Genomic DNA, 21,869 nt, shown 5'->3' on the forward strand with positions numbered 1-21,869 from the left:
AGGTGAGCAGCCAGCATCTTTAGATTCAGGCTATTCCCCTCACTGCAGTAAGTATAATTTTAACTTTATTTATATGTTGCTCCTCCTGAAGTCCATGGGTGTTTCAAGTATAAGAATGGTAATTTACTATCTGCAATCTCACAGACCTGCCACAAAGGAACTAATCATCAAATGATTAACCAATATGTAAAATAGATAAATGTTAAGGAAGATAAAGAAAATAAAAGAAAAATAAGCTAATAAACTGATTTCCTGGAAGAGAGACCCTATCTTACTAATCTCTAGGTACCTCAGAAATAATAGGCATTTCTACTGGCCCAAAGGTACTGAGCTGGTGAGGACAAGGACACAAGCTTCCTGACTCAGCACTATATTCTCCAAAGAATCAGAATTATTATCTGTCAATTTAATCACATGATGCCTTGTATTATTTAATGTCTATGAGCATAAATTCTATTTCCCTACCATGCTTCCATAACCTTAAAAAGTATAGATCATACTTGTATATTTTTCAAAATGTAGTACACTAAAGGGACTACAGAATATATTTCCAGTATTCTTATTTAAAAGGATTTTAAAAAACAAATTGAGAATGATTTTAGTATTTACACCAGGAATAACATAAATAAAGAAAAGCCATCAATAAGTAAAACCTAAGGAATGTTGTAACTACACTAATAACTATTAGAATCCTTTCATAGTATACACATATTTTTTGAAGAACACTCAAGGACCTGAACTAAAAGCCCCCAAGTTCAGCAGACCAAACTATAAAGAAACACTGAAACACTGAAGCAAGTCCTTCCATTCAGGAACATTTTTTTCTGTAGCTACTGGCAGACTCACCCCAAGTTCGTCATCATCAGAATTATCAAAGATGTTGTCTAAATCATGCAGGGAAGGTGCCAAATCTGTCACCTGCGTAAGGCTACTGGAGCCAGCTCTGCCAGCAGCATTATCCTGCCGGACATCTGCAGAAAAGGAGACAAAAGACACAGAATGAGCGACTTCATTAAGGGAGAAAAAGTGCGGAGAGGACAGGGATCTCAATGAGCAAACACCTGCCTGTGAATTTTTTCCCTATGTTTTCAGTTAAATTTAGAGACAATTATTTCCAAATACGTTTATCAGTTTTGAAAGGAACTGAAAAACAAACTACGAAAAATATATTAAATATGAGATCAAATTATTGTTATTGCAGTAAGAATATAATTTTAAATTGAGAAGTATATCTCCTTCGCATTTTATTTTAGCAACAATCCAAGTGAGGCAAATAATCATTGTACACACCTGTTTTAGTAGCAGAACTGAAAATAGACATGGCATTTTTCCCATCAGGCACCGGCGTGGAATGACCTGGTGTAGTGACATCCTTGGTACCAAATCCATCCTCTGACTGTATAATAAATTCAGCCAAACAAAACACATGAACACCAACCCAAAGTGTGGAATATGAGGGAGAACACAAAGAATTAGAGGGGAGAATGGAACTTGTTATGAGCACAAGTATGATAAACCATGGTCTATGCAACCAAAAGAAATAAAAGATATGTCCCTATCCCTGAATTTAAATAGAATCAGGCCCCCCGCACCCACTTTCCCCTCAGTCCTAAGGAGTATGCTGAGTCAGTCAATCAGGGTTTTATGCCTAAGTGGTACTGGGGCCTTTGATTACAGACCTGCCATCGTGTCAAAAGCTGCCTTTAACAACATTTTGGATACTGAATTATGGTTCAAGCTTTCTAGATCTAGACAGATCTCTGTCAAAGAATCTAAGAAGCAGTCTCCTGAATTATACTGGCCTCTTTTAATTATCTTATTTCCTCTATGCTCAAGAATACCTCTTTAAAGGGCCCAGTATTTTACAATGTTTCCAAATTTAAGGATAAAGACAGCAGACACCTCCAGTACTCATTTCTGTGACGAGGAAATCAGCAAAACTAATACTGACAGTCTACAGCGGTGCTGATATTAATTCAGAGAGAATTAGAGGTAAAGCGCTCGGCATAGGAAACATGGCAAGCGCTCAACAAACAGTAGATAATGTTATTAACATTTTTTCTTTACATCCTGGGTGTTTTGGAATCATAATTAAAAGAAATGAGGAGGGAGCATAGGCCAACAAGAATTAGCATATGAGAGGAAACATGCACTGTACAAGCTATAGCCTGGAAAGTATGAGGCTTCATTTATGTTCGGCTGACTTTTGAACAAAGGCGAGCCATGACATAAAAGGGAACAATACGCTGTTCGATACAGTAGTACCAAGAGCATGAGTATGGGGACAGAGCAATCAGGCACGACTATCTCAAACATTCTGCCTCAGAGGTTTTCCCACGCGTGTTGCACTGACATGGATCAGAACCCACGCCATGTCGGGCACTCTCTCTCTGTTAAATGGTACCTTATTCTTTTTCAGGGAGTCTTTTTCCGCCCCTTGTTTGCATTTCTTGTTTGCTGTGAAGATGTATTTTATGTCACCATCCTCAAAGGTGTATGGGTCATTTACTTCTCCCAAACTGTCTCCAGGTTGTTGTGATAGAGGCAATGGGTCAAGGAAGTGAAGTGGTTGCATCTGGGGCTGCTTGTCGTGCCAGATTTTAAACCGTTTATTAGGTTGTGCTAAGAGTCTAAAAGGGAAAATAAATGACAATTCAGGCAAGATAAAGTAAAAAGATTAATGTCTTAAAAAGAGTAGCATTTATGATTTAAAGCATTGGTAACGCTTAAACTAAAGTTAAAATTAATTCATCTACATAGTATATTTCTTCTAATGACTATATTCAGAATTAAATAAAACTTAGTAGCCTTTGTCAGGAATGTATGTTTTTCTCTCTCATTCCGTGGATTCCACTAAAAAGCACAGATGGGCTCAGGACAGACTGTTTAGGTTCAAATTCCGTCTGTGCCATTTACTAACAGCATAACCCTGGTTTACTTCTTAGCTACGAAATTAAGGTAGTAATATGGTTGTGGTGAAGATTAAATGAGATAGCCTGTGTGAACGGTAAAGAATGAGTAGCTCAAAAGCACTATAAATATTAAGTATTATTACTAGACAGATGATCTGCAACTGAATACATACAAAGCCCTCCTTCAAAGTGTCAAGAAACAAAGAAAGTACTGACTGCCACATGGAAAGTCTCGTAAAGCTATATTCTTTGATTAACAAACGCAGGCCCAAAACAAAGGAATGCTAACATATTAAATGTCACAATGAGACCTTTATATGCCAGCATGTTTAAATAATGGCATGTGTGTTAAACCCTAGGAACGACAAAGCACTGACTTTTAAACATTTTCCAAATGCAGCATCTAGAAGGGTGAAGAAAAGCCTCTTTCATTTTGAATCTGAAGGTCTGGCCGAAAGAAGAGGAAGAAAGCCCTTCTCCCTGATTCATGGAGCCTGTGGCCTTGGCCCTTCTTTAGAGAGGTGACCAGGTGGATGGTGTGGGGAGTCGCCTTACCTTTGCAATGCAGTGCTCTCTGAGTTTACCTCCGTTTTGGCATCCCACCTCTCACCCTGGAGCTCTGGAGGCCGGAACTCAGCATCATCAATGGATGGGAGGTGAAAACTATGCCACCACTTATCCGATGATTCCAGGTTCGAGGGCCTAATCCCACAATATAAGGCTGTCTCGCTGACCTCTGCCATCAGAGGCGGTCTTTGGCCTACGAGGACAGTTCTGTCATCCAGAGTAGACAACTGCTGGAGCTCTAGCCCATTTCCATAGAGGGCTGGATTCACAGGGACAGATGGTGGGTCCAAACTCTCCGTTTCCTGACCTCGTGGCTGAGGGCTGAGTGTTGGCGGCAGAGGGGAAATGGGGGAATGAGGTGAATCCATAGGATTCAGATTCATTTGCTTGCTTGTATTTCTGGAAGGCACGGCCATTTGCTTATCATACTTCCTACTGCTAGACACCTCTAAGGAGGGGTCCATCCCTGCCAACCCCAGTTTCTGTCCTGGTGTGTCCTGTTCCATGCATAACTCTTCGGCCACGGAGGGCCTGTGGTGAAATGGTATCAAGGGTCTCTTTTGCAGCTTGTCTCCCTTTTCCTGTCTTTCTGTTGTTTTGTGCTTAGAAGAAGCAGGAGGTGGTAAAGATGACGATGATGATGGTCCTGCACTGAACCCTGGTTGGGATATTGTGGGAGGTCGATTGGGTCCTACGGCACAACGTTTTAAAAGTTTATGCCTGAAATGAGAATTAAAATGAAGTCAACAAATACAGAGATGAAAATCACTGCATCATTATAATATTACAAAAGAGATGCCTCTGATGAGGTTATGTCTTTTTAAGTACTCATTAGATGCACTAATACATCAAAAAGGGCTCTAGGTGTTAATTATAGTTTTAATGACTAAGAACTGCAAAACACCCTGATGGAAAGTGATAAATCAATCACATACAAGTTAAGAACATAAGAGATGGATTTGAGAAACATAAACTCATACATTGCTAACCCCTACAAAATTACTGATTTGAAAAAAATCCCAAGTCCTTCACATTTGGCGAAGGCCTCAGAAAATCTATTCATACTGCATCTTAAAGCTGGAAGTTTTGAGATCATCTCCCTAAAAAAGAAAAAAAAAGCTTCTATTTTCCATTTCACAACACTTTATTAACTCCAATATAGAATCTTTTATAATGGCTTGCAGTATTGTTAATCAGGAATTAAATAACTGCGCAACTCTCCCCCAAAGTGTGAAACTAAGATAATGAGTAATGAGGGTGAATCCTAAGAACACCAAACAGCCTAAACATATATGCCACTATTACCTCAGAAAGAGGAGAAAAGAGAACTTAGAGTCTTACAGACTCATGTTAAAATCAGATAAGCAGAAAAGGTTGCTGTGAGTAAACACACATCCAAATTCACATGAAGTATCCAGGCAGTAACACCAAGTCTGCTCATACCCTGCCACACTTCTTGGCAAGGACGGCTGTGAGAAACTGTTCAGTGAGAGCCCAAGATGATGCCAAGGTTTAATCTGTGCAACCAAGTTACATAGCAGGTCAGCTACTTCCCCCCAATATATAAATCACTCCCAGGGAAAAATGTAAGCTCTCCAGTAACTCTCTGAGGCCACTAGGGTGGCATTAAATTACTGCTGCATTGCGCTAAATGATGCCCTAGTGGGCAGTAAAACGGATTTGTGTGGCATAATGGGATGGTTTAGTGGGACAGCAGGATGGCCACCCTGCCCCATAAGGCCATTAAACAGTGTGAGGAGTGGACCATTCCATAATGGGTTTGGTAATTCTGCCGTAGATAATTCTGAAAACACTCTTGCCAAAGTCTTTGCTTCTCTAAAAAACAAAAATCCTGACTTTGAAGAAGGTTGTTTAAGCATAAAATTACTGTCAACAAGGCAAAGACTGTCTTGAAGTCCCCAGGGCACAGTGCCACAGTAAGAGATCAATGTCTCATCTGATAATATCTCAATTATACCTTCTAAGGGTGCTTATTTTAAAACTGAAACTCTAAAAGTCTTTTACAGACAACTTCTTGATTTGGATTTTCTCAGCATTTAACCACATCAGTCCTTTGACAGAGATTTTATGGTAGCCTCTTCAAAGTAAGGGTTTTTTGCAAAGTGAATAATCTTATAAAGTCATATTTTTTCTACTGCATTTAATGACTCAGCTACATTGTGAAATGGTTAGAATTAGGGACATGCCAGTAAGTAACTGACAAGTACTGAAAATTGCTGAACAGAAAGGGACCTCACTGAAGCAGGCTGCAAGGATGATCAGCCTGGGAGGGCTAACTATACGGGTGGTCCCCTGGTGGGAAGCAGCCAGAGGCAGGGCCAAACCGTGCTGAAACGCAAGGAGGCTAAAAGAATGAGGGAAGTGGAATGTCTACAATAGACATTTCAAAGGAAGGCATTATAAAATGCAGTGATAACACTGATTTAGAAAATAAAGAAAAATAAGTAAAGGATGAAGTTCCTCAACTGAGAAAATTATGATAAAAATTACAATAGGGTACCTGATTTGGGAGGTACCCCCAAACATACAAGAGACTAGAGTACTTGTGAGAAGTCAGGTCTATAGATCAACATTTGGGAGTCAATCGACTGGAATGCATAACTAAAAGAAAGACCACAGGTATTCAAGGTATTGGGTGAGGAAACAGCAATTACTCCAGAAGACCAAAAAAAAGTATTGTTTGTTTGTTTACACTTCAAGGTAAAAATAATTCAAGGTAAAAAATAAAAATGTAATGTAAGTCAATAAAAGGGTTATTTTTAAAAAAAGTGAAAAGGGAGCCCTGGCTGGTGTGGCCTAGAGGAATTGCACGCTGGCCTGCAAACCAAAGGGTTGCCAGTTCAATTTCCAGTCAGGGCACATGCCTGGGTTGCGGGCCAGGTCCCCAGTAGGGGGCACGCAAGAAGCAACCACACACTGATGTTTCTCTCCCTTTCTTTCTCACTCCCTCTAAAAATAAATAAAATCTTTAAAAAAACTAAAAGCAAAGTGAAAAACTTCTTTAAAATGTGAAAAAGGAAAAGAGCAAGAAAATAAGATAAAGGAAGAAATAAAGCTCGATACACTAAAGTTCCTATGTACTTTCTACAGATGAGATAAACTTTGTCTACGAGCTGTTTAAAAACCAATGTTAACTGGAAAATACTTGCTGTCAGACAATTTACAATGGCCTAGAGACAAAAGTAAAACAAGTATTCACCTGGTATACCACACCGATTCTGAGACTAGAGATTCTCTCATGCTCAGAGAGAGATCCCTTAATGAGCAAATAACTTCTTGAAAATGCCCTCCTTGAAAAACCCATTATGGGTTTCACCAGGATGATCCTTAGAGCATTTCTCAACAAAAAGGTGACTGCCAAGGCAGAGCTTGATGAAAGGGGATCAGTTTAAGGGGAAGACAGGAAGAAGGTGTCTAAGTTGTGAAAGCATACACACACACCAGGTCTACATATATTCTCAGGGGGCAAACTGACCACCTCCCTTCCCCAAAGCCAATTTATTTATGCCACGTTAAGAACTCCAATCTAAACAGAGAAGTGAATGGATGGCCATCTTTTAAATATACTTATCTCATCTAAACAAGCACTACTGAATGTGAAAACACACACTGGGAAGCAAAGCTACTCTAAGTTGTTCGTTCATTAAGTGAGTCATCAACAACACAGGTTCTAACAGTCAACTGAGATGGGGAGGTTAAGGCATAATATATATCTTAAAATATACCTATTTAAGTTTAAGACATACACTTGAGATATTTAAGAACCCTAATGAAAACTCATGACAATAAGATTTTTTACCGCCACAAAGAGTGGTAAGTCAAGGAAGTATCCATGAGGAATGCAAAATTTTTCTACAGAAAACAGTTTGGGGGTCCTATTCAAACATCTAAATGAATGAGCAATAATCTTAGCTTTGGCAGGTGTTGTTACAAATACCTGCCTCAGTCATCAAAACACACCAGCATCCACAACAAAACATATTATCTATGCAAGATCTATTTAATCTACATTCTAGTAACTCAAACCAACTTGTTTAATATTTATCTCTACTTAAAAATTAAGAATAGTTAAACAAACTCATTTAAAGGGCAAGGGACTGTCTTCTCAAATAAATGCCTTTAGTTTTGACATAGCTACCATAAGAAATCTGTGGGAGCAAACTGATAACAGATCAGTTGTCTAAAAAGCCTCTTAGTTCTGAGTCCTGACAATGAAACTGTATCATCTGTATATAAGAACAGACCTATCCTTTTTTTCTCTACTGGAGAAGGAAAATTTAAAACAAGACAACAAGGAAGAAGGGGTCTGAGGCCAGGAGAGAGACAACAGACTGTGCCGCCATTCCATCAGACAACCGTTTGCCTCCTTTTACCTACCTAGAGCAAGAACAGCTGACTCTTTGGGTTGGATCCACAAAATCCCAAGCAGCAGGATTGTTAGCAGGCTCTTCTTCAAGAGTCGGAGTTGACATTTGGCTCCTCCTAAAAAAGGTTTAAAATGTGACTTGTGCAAACACAGTATCTTCTGGAGAGAAAAATTATTTTAAATATTTGAATACATTTTACATAGTAATGGTATCCTGCAGATAGTTCAGAGCAACCCAAGAGGGGAAGAGGAATGGGGTACAGTAAGGGAGGCTATTACTTGTTCTATGTACCAGCAGAAGCAGGATTCAAAATATATCTATTTAAGTTTAATGCATATTTTAACAAGGATGGTACACATAGCAATTAAAACACTATCCAGCACTATCTGTTGTTGCTTTTTAAAAAGTCGCCTAAATTTTGCAGAAGTAACCTACATTTTTAAAAATCTTTTCACAGCATCTACAAATTATATGCCCTTCGATAAATGCAACTCCTGTATTTGCTAGTATTAAGGGCAGCACTCCAAACTTGTAATGTGAACTACAAGACAAGAAACAAAAATATCTCCTGCACGTCACTGACAATTGGTACCAAAGTGGATGCTTATTATGACAGTGAAAGTAAGAACACTGGGCCACATTTTTTATGGCTGAGTTTGCTATAGCTGACACTGCAAAGTATTTTAACAGTGGCTTTGCAAGGAATTCTTTTGCTCTCCACCATTCTGCGCCTTCCTGAATGTCTCACCTCCCTGTTCTGTGCTGCTGATAGAGGGGATATGGTCTGTTAAGAGTTGGAGGAGATAAGAGGTTAATGGTGATAAAAATCAAAGATGGTAAATGAAAGGAAAAGGAAAATGTTAACTTGGAAATTATCTAGGTATTGCAGATAGAAGAAAAACATCTGTACCAATTATTCTTAAAAAAAGGATAATTTTTAAGTGACTAGAGATAACTTTTTAATTCTAGAATGTGGCCTATGATTTTTCACGACTACATCTCCTTCAGCAGCCTATCTTAGAACCAATTCATTGAGAAATAAGTATGTGGTATGAATTTGCTAAAAGCTAGGTCCAAAGGACAGATTTTAAATCTGTATGTAAAACACTGAATAGTAGTCCCTAAGAAACACCTGACTTTTACGTGAGTGTAGTTCTTAGCAGTTATTGGCAAGAATATCCAAATTTATTCTATTCCAGAGATTCAAGACTCATTTGTTTACTTGCATTGGTTAAGAACATGGTCATCTCCACCTGATATCAAAACAGATATGAAAATATGCTGAAAATGTTTATGTAAATCTTGATAGATGGAAAAGCATTTCTTGACCACTGCTTGTCATCATCATTCATGCAATTAAAATAATCACCAGTAATCACTTAAAATCAATTCTTCCTCTTTTCCAAAAGTATGTTAAGGACGGGAAAAATGGAAGGCAGAAAAGGAGGGATAAAAGGAAGAAGGGAAGAAAGGAAGGCAAGTTGGATAGGGGAATAAAAAGAATACAATTTCCCCAAATCAACAAACAGAAGTACAGCAGCTGGTAAACACCCCTCTAGTTGTCAATTAAAACATAAGGCACCCTGATTGGTGTGGCTCAGTTCGTTGGGCATCAATCCGCAAAGCGAAAGGTTGCCAGTTCGATTCCTGATCAGGGCACATTCCTGGGTTGCAAGTTCAGTCCCTGGTTGAAGCACGTACGGGAGAGGCAACAGGTCAATGTTTCTCCCCTTCTTTTTCTCCCTCCCTTCCCCCACCCTTTCTAAATATAAAGAAATAAAATCTTTTAAAAAGTAAATAAATCATAAGGCCAATGTGTAACAGAAAACATGGCAAAGGTCATTTCCCTCTGTAAACAGGAAACATTCATAAATTGGCATACAAAGGAAAACCAAACCCACTGATTACTCTCCTGAGACATCTGTGCTACTAAATGTCAGATGAATACCATGCCAACATGAGATGATTGGGAACATCAAAATTTCCTGAATAATCAAATCAAGTGAAGTTATCAATTTATTTTAACATTTTTGCTTTAAATTTTATCCTGTTATGTGCAAAAAGATGAAATACCACTGACCCCTCTGGTTTGGTCAGACAGTAGTGCAGTATGATTGACCTTCTCTGTGTAGTAATCAAAGAGATGGTTACTAAAACATGATCCAGATGAAACACAGAAAACATACTTGGACTGGGTTCTGTTGAGGATGCATTCCTTCCAGACTCGATGGACCATATGATTGTGGAGTTTTGGAGGAATCTTCCCCGATCTCTTTGGACTGTGCATAGTTATCATCCCCCCGTCCTGGGAACCTGTGTGGCTGGCAGCATTCTGCATACCTCCACTCTCTCCTGGAAAAGACAACTTGGAATGTCATTTTTCTGAAAACATCTTCTAGTGCAGAGAGTGCAGGCTTACTTAACATAAAAACTTTAATCATTGAAACTCATATCCATTACCCCCTTGCATTAACACTATCTGTAGCTATAAGTATAATTTGTGTCAGTACAGCCTTTTGGGGGGCATTCTGTATGACTGCCTTAACACAACAATACTCACAAACTCGCACTCCTCCATGAGCACACCCATACAGAGAAATTTCTACTCTACAGGTACTAGAGATAACTTACACAGAAGGGTTCATACATCATAATATCAATGATATAAATGCATGTGGGCTGTTCTGAATTTTTAAATCCCAATGCAGTAAATAAGTTAAAAGAAAAACACAACAGTAGAGGGAGCTTCGTGCTTGTTTAGCTAAATGGTTGTGTAACTACTGCACACAGTGACCCAGGGAGAAGAAAAAACTTAATGGCACAAAGATTTTAACAGGTCAAATTTCAATTTTGTCTTTGGAACTATCCTTATGCCTGACACTATGAAAGCTTAGTACTAAAACACTGAGATTGTCTAGACATTTTATCAGAGGATTAAAAATTCACTTGTTTCTCTCTAACTCCACTTTGTTTCTCCAACTACAGTTGGTACATAATCTATTTCTATTATGTCCATTATGATTGCTGATAATAGTGATTACTGGTTATGTCCTGAGTATTTTACTACTTCTGCCTCACACAAAACCAATACTGAAGTAAACTTGCAGTATTAAATTTCAATTACTTTCATCTATTTGATTTCATAAATACACTGTGGATTTTACTCTGAATAGAATAATGCAAAACATTTTGACCAAAATAATGAATTTTAAGAATCTGGAAATCTCCACTCTCATATGAAAAAAAAAGAAGTAACCTATATAACAAACTAATATTCTTGATACAAATGCAACAAAACCATTGAGCTGAATGGTGAGGCTTGGCACCATTAAAAAAAAAAAGAAGAAAAAAGAAAAAAAGAGCCCTGGATGGTAAGTTGATTGGAGTGTTGTCCAGGATACCGAAAGCTTGCAGGTTCAATTCCCAGTAAAGACATATGCCTAGGTTGTGGGTTTGGTCCCCAGTCTGGGCATATACAAGAGGCAACTGATTGGTATTTCTTTCTCACATAGATGTTTCTCTCCCTCCCTTTCCCTCTCTCTAAAACCAATAAGCATGTCCTCAGGTAAGGATTTTTTAAAAAAGAAGGAAAGGAGCGGGGGAGGGAGGGGGGGAGGGAAAGGAAAGGGAGGGAAAGGAAAATAAGGGAAAGGAGGAAGGGAGGGAGGGAGGAAGGAACCCCAGCTGCTTATGTTCTAAGAAAGTGAAGCTTTCTTATTCCCCAGAAAGTACTGTTATATTACAAATGAGATAAATTAAAGGAGACAAGAAATTTGGTCTTTACTGCTACCTTTTATCTTAAAAGGTTCCTCACTTGGTTCATTGTACAAAATAATTCATTTTGATTTTACAATGGACTTTCAAATGTCTATTCTAAAACTAAGCAAAGTGAAGAAACAAATAGCAGAAGTAGCTAACAGAGCCCTTGGCCCCTAAGACCCTACAACATAGCTAAAGAGATGACATGCCCATGCTATTACAGGAAGTAATTTATGACCAATGTATGAAAGGGGTAGGGAAAACAAGCCACAGCATCTTTTCTGATTCAAATTGGGTTAATGCTTTTCAGTAGCTTTTAATGATTCAACTAAAATGAAGGGTGGTATCTTATATGGAATTAAATAAGACTTATACTCCATGCTGTTAAATGCAAGTTGAATGTTGTTTCCTACTATCGTCTCCATAAACAGAAGAGGCATGCTGGTGTGCCTAGCCAAGAACGATTTCACCAAAACTAGTTGGCCTATGTCTCCTGTGACTCTAGGCAACCCTTCACCATCTAAGGGGGCAAAGTGACCCACTTTGTGCTACAGCTAGAAAAACATGGCAATGCTCCATATTGGTCAAGTGCAGAATGACAAGGCTAAGGCTAAGCAGGACTCTTTCTGATGGAGCATTAGGAGGTCTAAGCTGTGATTCAACATATCATGATATAAACATTTGGACAAACTGATTTTACAACACAGACTCCAGTAGCTTTTATTTAGTTTTTTTTTTTTGTCTGCTCGTTTTAGGGAGGAAGCATTAGAGGATTCATTTACCCGGGGCCTAGTACAATGACATACAGAGTGAGTGAGAGGAAAAGAAACTGGAAGATCTATAGCTATGAAGTCCACACTGAAATGCAGCTAAACAAAACCCCTTGGTTCTGAGTTATGAAATGTAGATTTCTGAACCAATGTGGCAGAGGCCAAGGCATTATGCACACAGCAGGCCTTCAATTTTAAGTTGAATACAAATTTCACTAAATATCAGGCAAAATAAACAAAAATGAATGACAGCCTATGTCATGCAATGGTTAAAAATACAAACCTTTAAATGAAATGTGTTTAAAACTTTTCAAAATACTGAAATTTCTAATCCTTCTTTACTATATCTTCTCTGTGATGACTATTACAAAAGACTATAAAAGTAGTTTTAATAAAAATTGGTTGAGCAAATCCTTTCACAAGGAATCATCCAAATTCTCTGCACTACCATGTTAAGGGGTGGATGTGTATTATTTTCACCACCTTAGAAACTCCTTGGCTCTTAAAAACATAAGCCATGTGGTGTCCATTCCTGTATCTCCCACGTAGTATCTGAGTAATTCCTTATAGACAGCACAGCATGTGCTGAAACTGGAGTTTTGAGCACTGCTTTAAGTTTGTACCCAACCATTTGTATACTGCATAACCGTTTACACGGCACAGTCAGGTGTAATACCTAATACACATCACAACCGTGTAGTGTATGTGGTGTATAGCAGAGGAGGGAAGTGAGGTTCGGAACAAATGTGAAAATTAAATTAGGTCACTCACCTAGTAATAGCTGTACACAAGCTTTTAAAATTAGGTGTGTTCAATCACACAGTCTCCATTTTCCCCAACATACTGTTTAACAGAATGACCGCTATGTGCCAAGCACCATGCTAGAAGCTAAAATATGGTAACAAATGCTCATGAAAACTACCAAGTTAGCATGTATCATACTTGAGAATGTTTTCAAAGTTCAGCAGCCAAGACTTTATTTACTCTGATGGTCCTGCCAACATAGCCCCCCATTAAATGCTTATAATCTCATTTCAACTCAAGTATGATGAATAGCTTTTCCTCAGTGTCTAGATTTCCAATTAAAGTCAACTACCACAAAATTGAATATATGAAATATACTATTCAACAAAGAAGAAAAAATCCTAATTTAAATGATTTCTTAACTTTTCCATGAAGAAAAACTGTCAAAATTTCATATTTTGACAACATTTATCATTAATGTAGAGAGGTAGGGCGAAGCATTTATTCAGAGTTCCTGAATGCTAGCCTAACTTTATAATAGAAAAAGAACTATCCAAGACACATCCCTGTCTGGCAATGGTCAACTGAGAAAGATTTCAGGCACTTTATGATTCAGGGTTTTTCTATTGGTTTAAAATAAAAAAGCAGTCTACATCTTGTCTCCTGCGCACACATGTACACATATATATGTGTATCAAGGGGCAGATGTGTGTGTAGAACTTAAGAAAAACAACTAAATTGTTTAATTGGAGTAAAAACAAAAATTGTGATGCACATAAATTCTGTTTGTTTAAATTTTTCCTTTTCCACCCTGGCTGGTGTGGCTTAGTAGACTGAGCGCCAGACTGTGAACCCCAAAGGGTCGCAAGTTCAATTCCCAGTCAGGGCACATGCCTGGGTTGCTGGCCAGGTCCCGGGTTGGGGGTGCGTGACAGGCAACCACACAATGATGTTGCTCTCCCTCTCTCTTCCCTCTCTCTAAAAATAAATAAATAAAATTAAAAAACAAATAAATACTTTTCCCTTTTCTATTTTGTGAAATGCCAATGTTACTCTACCTAGATCTCTTCCACCAGGAATTCCTCATGTTCCATGACAAGGGAATTACATGATCTTTTGGGATCTCTCGCATCCAGGACATTTCCAGACTGTACTCACCTATGATGGCCTGTTCTGGAGAGGTGGGAGGGGTAAGAGGCATCCCACAGTTACTTGGGTCCTTTACACTACCAAGTCCCTGCTGCCCAACCGCAATATGGCCTCCGGCACTGGCAACACTCTGAGGAACTGGGATGTCATTCTGAGAGATCAAAACAAAAGCTGAAGGATAAACCATCCGCACACCACCTGTAAGGAAGGAGCAAGGAAAAATCAGGCCTGAGAAAAACTTCATACTAGACTGCCAATTTCACTATTCCAGTGGTCAGAGTCAAAGGCTCTCTGGTGAAAACGAGACACTCATTAGGTACTGCAAAAAGATTCACTCTTCCATAAGTTAATAGCTGTTTAACCATGTGCTCCAACATTATGATAATAGCATTTGGAATACAGGGACCATTGGTGCTTCAGGCAAGATAACTACGCAGCATAGACCACTGTGTCAAGAGAATTAAAAAATGGGAAAATTATGGAGATTATTTTTGATGAATCTGAGTGATTATCTTTTTAAATTAAGGAAGATGAAGAAGAGAATAAAGTTCTTCAGGCAAAATATTTTCTCTTACCAACAATTACTTCGACTGCCACAGGGAAATCATCGTCATATCCCAACTCCTCTTCTTTCAGTTCTTCTTTCTTTTTCAGCACCATTGGGTAGAAATACTGCCATTCCTCGATCAACTTACGGGTGGCTGGGTCTGACATCTTGTATGCTTGGCCTGTTAGCGTGCCATTTAATCCATAAGGACTTACCAGTACTAGGGCAGAGAGGAAAAACATATGTTGCAGATTGGAGCAATAACTCCTGCTGAAGTGTAATGCTACTTATGTGGTAATTTTAGGTTAAAGCACAGCATCACTTAATGTATATTGCTCTTTATTTCCTAATTCCTTTCAAAGTGTGAGTTTTAGAAGTTTCTTATTTTACTACTTACTTATATGCCTCTCAACTCACATCAAGCTTTGAAGGAAATCAAATGGGGGAGATCTAATGATATCAGACAGCTATATCAACACACAATATATAAGCTGTCCATATACTAAAGCTTATGTCCATATGTTTGCTAATAGCTTATACAATGTAAACAGTAAATCTTCCTTAACAGAAAAGCATCCAATATATACAACCCCAAAACCTGCCAAGAACTTTAACACTATTAAAGTGTTCCTGACACTTCCTAAAATCTGTTGTAATTAAAAAATAATGTATACACAAAACTTTTAACAAAAAAGGTCTAATTTACCAACTCTAAAATATAGTACTTAGTTATAACTTTAGTTATGACAGTTTTAGAGGTCTGTTGATATAATGACTCCTAAGAAATGTATTTCACTGAAGTAAAGAATGTGAAATCCTTTTTCTTTCAGTATTTGACCTTGATGTCATTTTCACTGAGCTAGACACAAAAATGTAATTAACATAGTGCTGTGTATAGATAGCCCAGCCAGTTCTTAGCCTCGGGGAATTTCAATCACCCGAATAACACTTTTCTGGGGATAAAAGTCACTTTTTCTTACTCCTAATTTTAAAAAAAGTCTCAATATAGTTATCAAATAGTATGTTCTTTTTTTTTTGATGGCTTCATTTTTTTTAACAGCTGGATGATATATCACATCAAGACAGAGATGCTGCAGACATCACACATTTCTCAGTGCCTTTCTGCTGTTCCTCACTGATTCAAATGGGATACAATTACTGACTCCAGTGAACACATTTAATCAAGGGCAATTTTCCTGTGTTAACGCTGCTAGGAAATTCCCACATCGATATCGTTATGTTCACTACAGTTATCCATAGGCCAGCACCTGCCCTAAGTATGTACCTCCTCCACACTAGTTATGGGAAATAAGCAGGATAATGTTCCACGAAAGTCTTCTATGATTTGAAGCATTAGTAGCAAACCAGTAAGATTTAAAATAAGTGGTCCACAGGGACCTGGTATTCCTAAAAGTATCTTTACCAACTTAGGTTAATTACCTTCCCTTTAGACTAGTATTTCCCTTTGTTATCATAAATGAATGTTTTTATTTTGAGTGATAAAGTCAGACGGTCCTCAGCACCTTCACAGTCAAGGAAACACAGTACTTAAATAATTTTGGCAATTCAAAATATGCACATACTGTACAACTCCCAAGTGCACAGTTGGAGAATTGGTTTTCTTCACAGCAGTTCATACCTAAAACACCTCAAATTACAGAATAATAAAGAATACAGCTTAAAATGTGTTGTGGGGGGTAGGGAGCTAGGTAATAATTAGGACACAGTTAAATGAGCATTCAATGTTCTTCTTTTTTTCCTTTTAAAAAAAGCTTAATTATCTTCAGGGCAAGAAACAGATGCTTTCATCAAATTAAATCAGAATCATCTGTACAAAACCAAAAGGCAATCATAAATAATATGGAGGATAAACATTCATGACAGGCTGTTACATCAATAAAAATACTTCAGTCATGGCTGTTAAAATATCAGTGTTTTTAAAATTACACTGTGTACTGTACTAAGACTATTTTAATCAGACATTGCTAGTAATGATAAATTAGACTGAACCAAAAAAGATATTTCCATATGGTTCAATCTAATATTAAAACATTTAAAAAGTTACTCATAGAAAATTCTGAATTCTAAAGACAAAATCAAAGAATACACAATTAAGACAAGAAACAGGGAGTTATTTTGGTGATACTTAGGTGATAAGCTGAGAATTAATAAAAATATGATTGTATATTAAATCACAACAGAATGCCTACAACCAATGTAGTCTATGAAAGAAAATAAGTTATTAACATCATTGAAGAAACTATATAGTACACAAATCTAAAAATACCATTTTGGTTGAAATTTCAAATACTAAGTCTAATAGTAATTATCTGCAAGTTATTACATTCTCAAAACCACAGAATGAACAAAATGATAGAAATCTTTAATTTATAGTAGTTGTCAATTACTCATTGAATTATATTTTTCACATACTCATCGATCTTCCTTTGTCCTGAAGGAAATTCTCTACAGTTGTTTTTCAGTACAACTTCACATGAGACAATATTGCAAATACAAGAAACTTTCAGCCAAAACAAACAAACAAACCCAAACCCTAGCAAGCTATTATTATTTAATTGTGAAATGTTGGTCTTTCCTTTCTTCTTCAGAAATCAACCCTTATACTTAAGTTCAAAATGTCCATTTAAGAGAGCATTTCATTCTGTAAAATTTTACTGGGCAAGGTGGCTACCCACTAAATGGGGGAGGGATGGAGAGCAGAAGCATCCCCATTTACTTACCTTGAAATGGTGCAGGTGAAGACTGAGCCATGTGTATATGTTCTTCATTGATCAAATAAATTGGCTGGTGTTGGGCAATCTCCACACTTGTGCATACATTACTTTCCCCATGGAGAAAGAATGTGAAAGCACAGGACAAATGCTCACTAAAAAAGAAACAATGAGAAACTCAACTCTACATTTTGATAAAAAACAGATGCTAGGCACAGGAACTACAGATGGGATATAGCTTACTTTATCAACCATCCAGCAAAGCTGGCCTCTAACGATATTAACAGCATAAATTTCCAGTTGATTGTGGACAATATAACAATAACTTGTTGGCAAACTAAATTAAAGGTGTCAGATAAACCTGAAAAATTAGTTATGTAGCATTGTGAAATTTTGAAAGCTACTGTGCAGAATGCTTCCTGCTTCATTTGCATAAAGTCTCCTGTGCTGACTTACAAACTCCCAAGTACAGAAAAAGAGGGACATTTTTCTACCTTCTCATGTACTAGTATCTGTACTGGCTTTTAATTGATTCTAGGGAGAATACCAAAATAGTTTTGGTTAAGTTTGGTGTGACACAACAATAACATCAAACTTATAAGCTTATACAACCTTACAGTGAGGTTAAAACTGTTGATTTTAAAATAGCAATTAAAGACACTACTGTACATAAATTCCCAATGTACAACTACTAAGGTAATACAAGTGTCTAAATGAGCTGGTAATCTATCACATTTATTTTTGCAATTGACTTCTGATCACAAAATTTTATGAAAGCATTCAACACATCCTAGGTTTCCACACAATTAGCTAAAAATTGACAAAAATTATGTGTTTTGAAAAAAATAACTTCAAAATTACTACAGAGGCATATTATATCAAAGTTGTTAACTTTGGCCCTAAGCCAGCCATAACATCTCTGCTTCTCCAGACAGCTCATCAGAACATGTGGCTGATGGACCAAATCACTGTAGGCCAGGCAACCACGATTTAAAAAATCATCCCCCAAATTTGCTTCTTTTCAAAAGTTATTTAAAATAGTATAAAGTATATTTTGAGTGCTACTCAAAACATTAAGTTTTGTTAAAGTAAAAAAATCATAAGACTTTAAGGAAAAATTGAAATAAAAATGATAAATGTCCACTCTATCACATAGTGAAGCATATATATTCTTCCTTGACAAGTTATGTTAAGATAACCTGAGAAAATTGTGTTTTACTAGAACATGAATTTTCATCAATAGGTAACACCCAGTCTTGGCATATGGGTATTTAACACAACGCAGTAAACTTAAGACAGTAACTAAAACTTATTTAAAATGCTTAAAAATTTCAACATCCCCTTGATACCATACTTTTTGAGTTTCAAATTCAAAATAAGAAAACTATGCTGTGGGTATAAAACAGTATCGATAATAATAAAGCGATGTCCTTTTTTTTTAATTTATGAAAATGACACCGGAAACATATCTTCAATAAACATCATGACTGACACATAACAAGGATCAAAATGTAAGTTTACTGATAATGAGCTGGTAAATTTCCCATCTATAAATTTCAGGGAGGGGGTTTGAACTGATTTACCCCTATTTGTGCCTACTATACCATGTAGTCAATAGCATATTTATAAAACAACTGGTTAGAGATACTGAGGGGGAAGCACAGAGTATGTTCTCTTTTCCACTGATTCTAAACTGTTCATGAAAAAAAAACGCAGTCAATATTTATCCTTCAACTAGTAAGCGCCACGGATGGTGCGAGGAGCCTGAAGTGATGCTGAACAAAACATGGCCCTTGCCATGAAGTAAGCTAACAAAAGATTGAGATGAACCCACATCAATAAAATAAAGCCAGGCAAATAACGAAGTAGAAAAGAAAAACAAAATGCTACAGGAAGGCAAAGGTATACCGATTTGTTCAATCTGGAAGATCCAAATGTTTCAAGAAGACAAGAACCAGCAAAAATAGGGCTTTAGTAGTACAGAGAAAAGGTGAGAGAGACAGCAGGAGGCAAGGAGTAGAGTAGCCAAGAACAGAATATACTGGGTTGCCCAAAAAATCCATTTAGTTTTTTGTGTAAAATAAAAGACACATTTTTTTTTATTTTTGCCATTAACTTTATTAATTTGGATATTTTGAGCATGTTGGCTATCTCCCGCTGTTGGCCTCCAGTGGGTAGAGGCCAGGGCTGCTGCTAAACATGTTCCAGTGCGTATGACAGCCCCACAGCAAAGAATTACTTGGCCAAAATGTCAATAGTACCAAGAAACTGCACAAGCTGTTTTTGACACATTCGATCAGTCACAGCACCTTCTCCATATACTGCACAAATCTTTTTTGTGTGTTACAGTCACATTTTTACCTGTCTTGAAATAATAAAGCATGATATGCCAAAAATGTTGCATATTTTCTTCCATCTTCAATATTAAAATGGCTGCATAAAAACTCACCAATTTTGATAAGTTTTTTTAAATGCACACTGATATGACAGCTGTTGCCATACAATCTAACAAAATTGTTTTAAATGAAGTTGAAGACAACTAAGCACTACCAGAACCATCTTACGAAAAAAACTAAACAAACTTTTTGGCCAACCCAATAGTTTGGAAATTTGAAAGGGAGGAATGATGTGACATGATGGAAAAGGAAAAGGAGTCTGAAAAAGAAATCAGAGGTCACCTTTTCAGACAACAAAGAGACTTGTATGTGAAAAACAACACGGAGCCAATTTAAGGCTTGCTTTTAAAAAGTCAGCTGAACCTAAAGAATCATGATGAAAACTTCAAAATAGTATTCATTTGAACTTCCCAAAAGACACAGAGGAGAAGCACAAATGACAAAGGTAAGAACTGAATCAATGACTTATTTTTTAAACTGATAACTTGAAAAACAAAATGTCATTTAAAATTAAAACATCGTAAGAGAAACAGCAAGTCATAGAGGAAATATAACAGAGGCCACCAATAATTATCTAATTTTTGGTAACTTACTTTATCTTTCCGAATATAGTTTCCTTATATGTAAAATCAGCTGTTGGCACGAATTGCTGGGCCCCCCAGAAGTCTCATTCAGGAGGTCTGGTGTGGGCCCCACAAATGTGAATTTGTGTCAAGTACCCAAGTGATACTGCTGCCACTTCTAATTCAAGGACCACACTGAATCTAATGGTACCTAAACCCCTTCCCAGCTAGAAAAGTCTACTTTTTCTAAGGTTGTATGAAGAAAGCGGGCAAGGATGACAGTACCGAGACTAGAAAGTAGAATTCCCCTTTGGCCTGGCAATACCACTCCTAAAACTTTATTCCACAGAAAAAAAAAACTACCATACAGTCATTGCTTGTAATAGTTTAAAAATAGCCAACATGGCCATCAGTAAAGGACTGGTTAACTACACTATGATAGATTCCTACAAAATAATACTGTGCAACCACGTAAGAGAAAATGATCATACTGACATTTTCTGGCATGGGGAAAAACTCCAACATGAACTCATAAATATGAGAAAACAAGGTATAAAACAGTGTAATATTCTTCCATTTGTATAAAAATGGGAAAGGGAATTTATACGCAAACACAATTTGCTTACCCTGGCAGAAAATTTCTCTGAAAGGATACTCTTTAAAAACCTAATGATCTTGGTTGTGTTTGGGGAATAAAACATCATGACTGGTGGAGAAAAAGAGAATTGACAATAGTCTTTTATACGTATTGAATGCGGGGCCATAGGTCACACAGAGAGCAATGGAGGCAAGATCTGAAGGAAGCCCTTGCTTCCTACCCTTGTGCTTGCTGGCCCGACTAGAGGAATGCACTACAAGAATCTGGTGTTTTAACTTGTCATATATGGCTCTGAGGTGAAGCATGCTGAGATCATCTTTGATTCTGATTCTATTATCCAACATACTAGTTATTTGATCAGCAAGCCATCAATATCTTTATCCACATCACTGATAAAAACGGTGAAAAAGACTACACAGAGAACAGAATCTTATGTCATCTTATCAGATAATTTCCAAGTTAGGAATTCACCCATTTACTATCTCTTGTCTACAAAGGATAAGCACAAAGATTATGTCAAATGTCTTGATGAAATGCAGATACAGAACAACAATCATATTTCTCTGATCTACAAATCTGCCTAAGCAAAAGTAAGATTCAGGCAGTCTAATATAAAAGCCACCCCCCCCCCCCCCAACAGATGAGAAATAAGGGCTAAAACTCTGGTTTGCCAATGCCATTTTAGAGGCACAACTGGAACTAGACTTAAAATTTAATGTTCTTTCCTCTAGCTAGCTTGCTATA

General features: G+C 37.3%; 1 protein-coding gene across 3 annotated transcripts in view; it reads right to left on the minus strand.

The window, feature by feature from the left end:
* MED13L (mediator complex subunit 13L) overlaps positions 1 to 21,869 on the minus strand; it is a 261,135-nt gene that overhangs the window by 38,605 nt on the left and 200,661 nt on the right. For all 3 annotated transcript variants that reach the window (XM_036013872.1, XM_028527247.2, XM_036013873.1), the window contains 9 exons: positions 17,578 to 17,723; positions 14,865 to 15,056; positions 14,299 to 14,487; positions 10,054 to 10,219; positions 7,878 to 7,982; positions 3,468 to 4,199; positions 2,405 to 2,630; positions 1,291 to 1,396; positions 847 to 971 (listed from right to left, as the gene is read on the minus strand). In XM_036013872.1, coding sequence (XP_035869765.1) covers positions 847 to 971; positions 1,291 to 1,396; positions 2,405 to 2,630; positions 3,468 to 4,199; positions 7,878 to 7,982; positions 10,054 to 10,219; positions 14,299 to 14,487; positions 14,865 to 15,056; positions 17,578 to 17,723 — 1,987 coding nt within the window. The remainder of the gene's footprint in view (positions 1 to 846; positions 972 to 1,290; positions 1,397 to 2,404; positions 2,631 to 3,467; positions 4,200 to 7,877; positions 7,983 to 10,053; positions 10,220 to 14,298; positions 14,488 to 14,864; positions 15,057 to 17,577; positions 17,724 to 21,869) is intronic.

The sequence above is a fragment of the Phyllostomus discolor genome, chromosome 13 (genome assembly GCF_004126475.2).
Source record: "Phyllostomus discolor isolate MPI-MPIP mPhyDis1 chromosome 13, mPhyDis1.pri.v3, whole genome shotgun sequence".
Lineage (NCBI taxonomy): Eukaryota > Metazoa > Chordata > Mammalia > Chiroptera > Phyllostomidae > Phyllostomus > Phyllostomus discolor.